The 10,000-nt window shown below is 39.8% G+C and overlaps 1 protein-coding gene across 3 annotated transcripts in view; it reads right to left on the minus strand.

Moving 5' to 3' along the window:
- Positions 1-10,000, minus strand: part of LOC137975192 (PE-PGRS family protein PE_PGRS26-like) — a 43,226-nt gene that overhangs the window by 1,884 nt on the left and 31,342 nt on the right. For 2 of the 3 annotated variants that reach the window (XM_068822280.1, XM_068822279.1), the window contains exons 5-10: positions 9,286-9,509; positions 8,258-8,440; positions 7,487-7,665; positions 6,260-6,422; positions 5,818-5,859; positions 5,043-5,216 (exon numbers count right to left, since the gene is read on the minus strand). In XM_068822280.1, the coding sequence (XP_068678381.1) occupies positions 5,043-5,216; positions 5,818-5,859; positions 6,260-6,422; positions 7,487-7,665; positions 8,258-8,440; positions 9,286-9,509 (965 nt within the window). The remainder of the gene's footprint in view (positions 1-5,042; positions 5,217-5,817; positions 5,860-6,259; positions 6,423-7,486; positions 7,666-8,257; positions 8,441-9,285; positions 9,510-10,000) is intronic. The other variant, XM_068822281.1, reaches the window with a different exon arrangement.

Raw genomic sequence — 10,000 nt, forward strand, 5'->3', positions numbered from 1 at the left:
GTTTTGGAATTGTCTATCATTGTAGTGCCATGGTAGAAGTCTTGGGTAAATAGCCTGAGAAGACATGTGGTTACTAGCAAAGTACTGAACCCAGAAAGATTGAAGAAAATAAATGGGAACTGAGAAACATTGGCTTCTGGGCTGACATGTTGATAAACTTCTTTTCACCACAAGTTTAAGCGTACCCTCTGACCATCTGACAGCTTTGTAATACTAAAGTTTACTAAAGTTTACTAAAGTTAAATTTTGTCCGGCGGGGTTAGTGTCTGGATGGGTGACCTAAAACATATACCCCTTCGTAAAAACAGAAGCATTGAACCGAAAATACTATTAACGCTAACAAATGCGAACTCAGCAAGGTACAGATTTTGTTAGCTTGCTTTATGCAAAAACAAATATTGATGCAAAAGTAAATAAATATTGATGCACAGTTTTTAGAAAGAGCAAAAGGAAGTTTCCAGGACGGTCGCTCGAGAATAACATATTTACGACATGAAAACAACATTAATTTTGAACCGTGAATATAGAATATGAAGTTACGATCAGCGACAAACATTTTGGGAGATTTTTGCTGCGTTCAATTTTGTTATTGTACGTTTTGGCTGCAGAAATAAATCGCAAAATCGAAAGTGACATGGCCGGAATTCAGCGGGTGCCGTGATTAAGTTACCGCGGCATATTTACTCGCCAAACAGTGAAGCATCTGTGTCAAATGATGGCAAGATACCGGGTTTTCGTAAGTTTCTTTTTCTGTCAAATGTTATAAAGTTTGACAATAAATGAGTGAATTCAAAGCAAAGATCACAATCGCCCAACTCTTCAGTTTGACCATTGTTTCTGCAAAGTCAAAAATTTACTCTCCTAGACGAGGTTATTTATCACCATGTAATTCCATCATTTTGGAAATAGCAGCTACTTTATTATTCATCGGCGTCACAATTTTTTGCTGATTTTGGGGCTCATTTTGTTGAAACTCAAGTAAGCTTCCAACAGACCTGTTTATTTTCGTGAACTTTCCTGTTCACAGGGCAATACTAAAAATATCCTGCCGTATCACATTTCAACCTCAAGCTCGAATTTTCAATACACAACATGATATTATAATTCACAAAGGCAGAAAATATCACAGAATCCTTTTCCAGCGAAACATTTTATTGAAACAAACAACATAAGATGCACTAAAACGCTATTCGCGTTGCAATGACTTTCGACGTTATTGCTGGTTAACGAGAATAACAAACTCACGAGGCAGAACGTATATTTATATTTAATTAAGTTAGCACAACAGAAAAACGCTAACCTCATTTTGACACGAAAATGCTTTACTATTGCCATAAAAACTATCCAGTTCAGCTCGCATATTATAAAACATGATGAATTCATAAAGGCCACCTTTCCCAGCGAACAATTTTTTGAAACAAACAACATATTTGCTATTAGAGGCAAAAAACTCTTCCTATTTAATTGCGAGCAATCAATCGTGTCAACAATCGTGTCAATCGTGGGGACAAAATAAATTTCAGGTTCAAACCCTTTCCTGAAGAACCTTCTCCTTGAATAACGATGCACAAAATAGTCGACAAGCTTTGTTTCAAATAATTATTGACTGTCACATTTCCAATAATTATTTTTTACGTGACTTTGTTGAACCCATAAGTTACCAGATAATTTTCCATTTGGTTTCAGTGTTGTACATAACACTACACTCGTGATAAAATATTGGAAATACAGCTCACTTTGATTTCGGCTCGACGGGCGAAAGATTGTTGTCGAAGTCCATTACTCGTCGCTTTTAAGATTCCAGATCATCATCGCCTGTCTTGTTCATCCAATTGACGTTCCCTTCTTGAGCTCCATGAGAGCATATTTTGTTGAAAGATGCACTAAAACGGTATTCGCGTTGCAATGACTTTCGACGCCATTGCTGGTTAATGAGAATAACAAACTCACGAGGCACAATGTATATGTATATTTAATTAGGTCAGTAGCACAACAGAAAGACGCTAACCTCATTTTGACACGAAAATGCTTTACTATTGCCATAAAAACTATCCAGTTCAGCTCGCATATTATAAAACATGATGAATTCATAAAGGCCACCTTTCCCAGCGAACAATTTTTTGAAACAAACAACATATTTGCTATTAGAGGCAAAAACCCTTCCATTTCATTACGTGCGTGAAGAGAAAAATCTCAATCTTGTCAAATATGCGCAATATTACAACAAACTAAAATTTCAGGATCAAACTGTTTACTTGAAAAACCTCTTCCTTGAATAATGAAGCACAAAATAGACGGCCATAGGCAGCCCAAGTTCGCGTCACTAGAGAGCGTGTAATAATTAATTGCTAGTGGGAAGATGACCTTTGAGTGCAAGCGGTGTTGCGTTACAGCATAGGCAACGGCTGTCTGTAGTGACGCGAGCTTGGGCTGAGAATTTAAACGCGTTATAAGACTTTGTATGGGAAATAAAATACAGTCGATTATGCAGCCTAAAAATGCTCAATTTAACGTTCATTCAATAAAATGAATCAAAATGACTCACCTCTGGTGTATTCTTGTGTATTCTTGAGCTTATTTTACCGTTTCGGGAAGTCCGTGTTTTCAATGTTCTAAGACTAAGTCAAGGCTGCACACTACGATTCCGACGGTTGTCAGCTCAGAGGCGGTTTGCGACTCGAAAATCCACCCCAGCCGCGATTTTTTCACGCAAAGCTAAAGCCACACCATTTGCGAACCTCCGTGAATGTTTCGTCGTTAAAAATCCCCACGCTCTTGGCTGGAAATGAGCATTTTCTGCTTCGATTCCACGATAGTTGATGAATTTAACAGCTGCTGATAACCGGACAGGACACGGAGCTTGGGTCCGAGGTCAAATTAAGTCCACCCGATGAGGTACATTCATTTCATGTACAACACTTACCTCATCCATCCCCACAGCGGCTTCTGGAACAGCTCCATGGTTACGAGTGACGCTGTGGAGTTGGGGGGGGGGGGGGGGGGGCGGTGAGCTTCAATATTCGACTGCTGTTTTAAGTATCTGTTTATTACCACATTTAACGTTTGAGCAAGTTCCTGCTGCCATGTAGAACAAGGAACACATTGTACTGGTTAGCTTGCTCAGTGCAATCGCATGTTTTAGACCAAGATTAAACATTTCATTCGAATCTCCAAACCGTCCTGTCTTAGTTATCAAATAGAAATGTTCAATTAGAGATTTTCGATTGAAGTTTCCGAAGATATAGCTTTTTGCAATTGCAAAATTGCAATTCTAGAGAGGACTTGTGCGCAAATTCTCCTAAGTTAACTTGGCTCCATTACCAGCTGCAGAAATAAAGCCTATGATTTTAGCAGATACTAAAAGATATGAAGGCTTTAGACAAGTCCATGACATTCACAGATACTTTGATTAAATAACGTGTTAGTGTAGGTTGCTCTGTATGCCCCACTTGTCACCATTGTATCGGTTTTCTGACATTTTTGTATGCGGTTTTCGGTTTTGGCCCAATTTTTTTGCGGTTTTTTCTCTTCGGTTTTGCGGTTTCTAATACACCCCCAATGTCCCCCTTCTTCGTCTTAGAACATTGAAAACACGGAATTCCCGAAACGGTAAAATAAGCTCCAAAAGGCACAAGAATACACCAGAGGTGAGTCATTTTCATTCCTTTTATTGAATGAACGTTAAATTGAGCGTTTTCTAGGCTTCATAATCGACGGTATTTTATTTCCCATACAAAGTCTTATATCGCGTTTAAATTCTCAACGGCTGCCTGTAACGCAACACCGCTTGCACTCAAAGGTCATCCTCCCACTAGTTATTAATTATTACACGCTCTCTAGTGACGCGAACTTGGGCTGCCTATGAGACGACAAGCTTTCTTTCAAATAATTCTTGGCTGTCACATTTCCAATTATTTTTTTTACCTGAAGACTGAGCAGAGTTGATCACAGATCCACTTAAGGTGTTCGATTCGTTCTCTGTCTTTGTTGAACCCATAAGTTACCAGAGAATTTTCCATTTGGTTTCAGTGTTCTACGTAACAGCACACTTGGTAAAATGTTAGAAATACAGCTCACTTTGATTTTCGGCTCGACGGGCGACATATTGTTGTCGAAGTCCATTACTCGTCGCTTTTAAGATTCCACGGCCTGTCTCGTTCAGTATCCAATTGACTTGCCATTATTGACCTTCATAAGGGTATATTTTGTTCAAAGATCCACTAAAACGCCATTCGCGTTACATGACTTTCGACGCCGTTGCCGGTTATGTTAATCGTTCTACTGTGTCCACCAGAGAAATCTACGCATTTCCCACTACTCTCTCGATCCTAAGAAGATACGCGCAGAAGGCTCTATGCACAAAGACACCACTTAGCAGGGAAAAGAGAGGCAACACTTTTACCGACACGGGAAAAAAAAAACACCGAACAAATGCCATCCTTTTTCTGACTGGGATTCCCATACGGCAACCCAGTAAAAAATGCTGGTCCCGTTGCAAAACAATTCCACGTATAGAGAGTGAGCACAGAAACAAGTGAACAGGTCATACCAAACAACAGATGATTGTTTCGACCTCCCACAGTAAAAATTGCTACACAGAAAGAAGTGATGGCTAAACAAAACATCACATTTCGTAGAGTTTTAGTAGCCTGCGAAACAGTCGATTCCTTGCCAAACGCTGCGTGGGAAGATCGAGCAAGCAAGCGGGCGAACGAGCGTGACTGGGGTGAGTCAGGAGCCCACAAAGTAAAAGAAGTAGGGAGGAAGCGGGGAGGGGTAGAATCGACTGCTTCGCAGGCTAGAATTTTAGCAGTCAATAAAGCTAAACAAGGAGGAAATGATCCGAAGGAGTCTCTTCTGTCTTTTCTTTTTTCTTTCTCTGTTCAATCTCGCCGCCTTCTTGATGGATAAAAGTCAGTGATCCTGTTTCAATTTAATGCAGTCAGATTGGTTTGTCAACCCTTTTCCCCAGGATCTTACGGTGACGCTGGAAACTAAGTCAATAAGACTCCCGTACGCAAGCGCACGGCACATGATATTACCTTTGGCCAGAATCTCTCCATCCAGCGTCAGTTCGTCGACCTGCAAATAAACCAGGCCGCCTCCATTTCCTCCTCTACCCCCTGGGTCAGAAAAAGCACTACCACCGCCTCCTCCACCACCCCCACCGTAACTTAAACGTGACCCGAAGTCCATGCTGCCGAATTGAAGCCCACCTACGAAAAACAAGGATCCCTACAGTTTATACTGAGTTCAAACATGTCTACATGAGTTTTTCAAGGACATATCATTCCAACTCAGAAATGTATCCTGCCCATATATCGCAAACAAAGACAACGGACGATGTAAACCTATAGCATTGTAAGTAAGTAAGTGTTTGTTTATAGTGGAAGTGCACTTAGCTATCAAGCTAATTTACAAGCACCCCACTTTTAACAAATTTAACAATTAAAAGAACAATTCAAAGTTAACAGAAACATTATTAAGAACCCCAACTGGCAGGAGGCAACCAGTTGGCTATTTACAAAGCGTGGTAGAGTTGAATCGGGGGCAACCGGAAACAAATCCTAACTAGAGGTTAGAACAGGATTTGAACCCGAAGCAGTCGCACGCAAACCCAACGCCCTAACCACTCGACCACACTGCCTCCCCCATACATTTGCATTTGCCGGTTGATTAAACTATGTTCCCAATCATTCCGGATGAGACAGTTCCGAGAAACGTCTTCCTAATTTGCATGTGATTTTAACCATTGCTGCTGCCAATTTAAAATAGCCATTCATAATCAGTACGATGAAAGTTTCTTGCGAGGCTTACCTCCTCCTCCTCCACCGCCGCAGTGGTTACCACAAGAATCGCCTGAAAATTAAACGAGCACAAAAAGATTATGATTAACTGTACTAATAAGGCAAAAAACCAGTAAATTTTCTCACTAACGCTGGCTCTATGTTTACACCTGGGATGCAGTATTGCTGCCTATTGTACCCATATTTAAATGATTGAAATTTTTAACATTAGAGACTTAATATCGTAAAGGAAAAACAATTATGCATCATGCCAGTTTCATGTACTCATTGACCGACCAAGTCCGACAACGGAAAATTAAACATGCTTGAAGTGAGATATTTAATTTGTCTTTATATCCAGTGCTATTTATAACGTTTACTAGTTACTGGGTTTATCAGGTAACAAGGGATCATAATGTTTCTTTTGACGCTAAATAAATCAATTTGTGGGTGATTTTGGAGTAATTTGCTACCTCCACCTCCCCCATGAGACGCTGAGCCCGCATTTCCTCCTTCTGCACTTGTGTCGTAGCAATGTGGAGCTTCGTTGAGAGGGTAGCTTCCCGGTTTTCCTCCATCACCTCCATTTCCACCGGGACAACCAGACTGACCACCTCCTCCAGCGTTTGTTCCTATCTGATGAGCGACAACAAAAAACTTTTATTATATAATAACCCTTCAACTCCCAAGATCTGATTATTAATTCTCCTTTTGAGGTGCTACACAGTTCCTTGTACATTAGTTAAGGTTACATAAAGAAAACACCCGCTGGCTGATAAATTTGTCTATGATTCTCATCACCTGTCCGCTGGACGATGTATTAATTTGATTTGAGAAGCATGAATTGCAGCTGAAAATGCAACAGAAGATTTTTATCCTAAAGCTGTTGTTAGTTTTGGGTCATTCTGCTCGGAAGTGGATCCATCATCCTTCTGGGGAATCAGGTTCCGACCAAATAAACAAATAGCCTCAAACAATGTCCAGTTTGAAGATACAAGTAATCATCGCAGTTATGAACACTTCTAGAGCAGTAGTGAAAATAAAGCCTAAAAATATTCACGCTTAATGCCGCACATCGCATAAAGAGTGTTTTCAAATAAATCGCAATTAATTTTGTAAAGGCTCGTTTTGTTTATTTGCGGAGTTTTCTTCAAGCTTTTTGAAGAAATGTGAAACTTTTACACCAATTTTTCTCTGTTCAAAGAATTATCACGCTAGAAAAACATTTTCGACTCACATTGAGCGTCCCAGGTGACTGCGATTGTACGACATTTAAGTGAAAAGCTCAAAATTTGCATACATTTCAATATCTTGCAACCAGAGCCACACTCAATGTGAATTGAGAATGTTTTTCGAGCATGATAATTCTTTGAACAGAGAAAAAAAAAAGTTTCATATCTCTTCAAAAAGCTTGAAGAAAGATGCGGAAATGAACAAAACAAGCCTTTTAAATTTAATTTGCAATTTATTTGAAAACGTTCTTACAGATTTTTTTTCTAATAGTTTACGCTCTCAAAGTTTCGTTAGGAAGTGTGGATAGATTTAGAGGCAATTGAGATTTTTTTTTAAATGAGCGGCCGCTCGTTAGCGTTGCTATGGTAACAGCTGTTGCTTAGAAACCTATGAGAAATTAAACTTTGGTCATACGTCGAAAAGATGTTATGGTTCCAAGGAAATCGAAGTTTGCCTTAAAGACCTACTTTTCCAGCTTTTCCTCCTTTTCCGCCATCCTGGCCATAACAGCCACTTCCCCCACCACCTCCCCCACCGCCAGAGAAATGTCCACCGCCTCCCCCACCTGCAGCTCCATCGTCACGGTTTTCCGTGGAGTCTGCTCCACCTCCCCCAGCATTGTAACCTCCCGGACCGCCTTTAGAACCTAAACAATGAGAGCACAAACTACATCTCAGTTTAAAATTGTGAAAAGATGAGTCATCGAATTGATAAGAGATGCAGGAGGCTGAAGAATTTCGTTATTTGTTTGTAAATTAAAACTGAACTAAACACAGCCTTCTTTATTTACAAGCTATGGAGGAAATCTTGAATTATTCAAATTCAGCGAGGCTGCCGATCTAGCTCTGCGTCAGGCATTTCAAACAACGTCTATCATATACCCTCAGTCTCAAGTGGTGGTAGTGGATTCTCTCTCAACTTTCCCAAGGGTAGAAAATAAAAGCATCACGACGTTTAAAATTGAAAGCACCGGAAACAACTATAATTCAGAGATTACCAACATCATGCTACCAATTTGTAAGCCATGAAGGTTGGTGTGCAAACATTATCTTAAGAAACTGCCAATAAAAGGATTATTCCAGACGAATTCATGATAACAATCTAAAAGCAAAAACAGTTGTTTCTTATGTATTGGATTGTCTAAAGAAAGTGTTCTATCTCTGTTACTAGTGCTGATGTTGACCAGTTCTACCGTTTACTATCGCGGTTCATCCTCCTCAGTCACTTCCCTTGCTCACCTATACGTGTTCCAGGTCCATCCCCACCACCACCGCCTCCGATTCCGTCTGTGTTATTTGCCCATGACGCGCCCGAAATGTCTCCTCCTTTGCCCATATTTGGCTCTTTCGCGGGACAAAAGAAAGTCTCGCCACCAAGACCTCCACCCCCTCGGCTGTCACCTCCAGTACCCCCGTGGAATCCTGAGAGGAAGTCAAAAGTATCGTTAAAATGTCAAGGCAGTGCAGGAACGACAGGTACTGCATTATTATTTTCTAAAAGAGAAAAACACACAAGCAAAAAAAAAAAGGCACATTAAAATTGATGACCAAAATTATGGAAAAGATTGGAAAGATTGTTAAAGGCGACAGCTTATGGAAAAATATAAAAATAAGAACGAAGTGTAGCTTCTGACTAAAACGTGGTTGCTTAAGGCGCGGGTAAACCCGACCGCTGTTTTATCGTCGCTTAACATGGATTTAGTGTTTCAAGCAATCAAAAATACCTCTCCTCATTACACGAAGCTATGTTGTGGGATATTTTGTAAATTTTGGAGGGATTTTTGGGTATATTTGGGAAGAGATATTTTTTTCTCAAAGAATTAGTTAAATTGAGGGGAATAGGAAATATTGAAGATTTAATGAAGGTTGGAAATTGGGATTTGAAGCTGAAAATTAGTAGATGGGCACCGAAAACAGTTCCACACCAACCTTCAGTGCCTTGTGGGTGTCAACTGTCTTGTGGTGTTTCAAGACTTTTTTTTTTACATTTCAATCCCTTCTTTAAACTCCTAGTCTCACTCCAATTCACGTTAACCCCCACCTTAATTAGTTGACAAGTCATGCAGAGACCTTTTTGACGAGCTAAAAAAACTAGATTGACTAGATCAATTTGCAACATAGTTAAATGTACGTAGTATTTCCATATTAAGACCTATTAAGTGATTGTTAACTAACACGACTGAAAGTTTCCCAGCTTGCGCTGAACATTTTTAGTCAATAAAGTATATATCTTATCTACCTCTCTTTATTTTATCTGTTTTAGTTACCTTTTCCAGACATGTCGACTTTAGAGGTTTGATCAATGAATAAAGTCCTTGCCTTAAAAGCTAGGATTCCCCCGAGGCCATCTTTTTGCTCGTCGCAAGTCAGGACGCATTTGTTGCGCAAAGAAACTTTACCAAAATAAGGAAATATTTGGGCGATTAAGCAGGTGTGTTGGTCTTTCACGAGAAACTTGCCGATCGGTTGGTCCAAGGTAACATGGCAGAGCCTAAAATAGATGTTAGCAAATTACAAAGTTAAATACTGTTCAAAGCAATAGCTCAAGCCAAATAGTTTCATTCCTTGAGGTTCATGACTGGTATCAAGTCACAAGTCTCAACTGTAAATCTGCATTTACAACATATTAGTTGTGCACACTTACCAGTAACTATTTCCAGTTACTGCGAGCGACTATTTGCAACTGAGAACCAAAAAACTAGCTTGATGAACTCCCGACCTTGTCAGTACACAACTCACAAATGAATACCATTCTACTATTGAAATTCGTATGCTTATAATGAGATCCTCAACTTGAATTCGACTGAAACCGAAATTTCTGGCCAAGTAGTTTGTTTACACACCTAGCTTTGAAAACCTTTGAAATCCTATGGTTCGTCAAATGAAAGCTGACTTTGATAATCTTATATTTATACACGTTAAAATGAGAAATTCAACTTTCAATCTGAGACGGAGGAGAAGTGGATTACGTAAAAGGAAACA

The sequence above is a fragment of the Montipora foliosa genome, chromosome 11 (genome assembly GCF_036669935.1).
Source record: "Montipora foliosa isolate CH-2021 chromosome 11, ASM3666993v2, whole genome shotgun sequence".
Lineage (NCBI taxonomy): Eukaryota > Metazoa > Cnidaria > Anthozoa > Scleractinia > Acroporidae > Montipora > Montipora foliosa.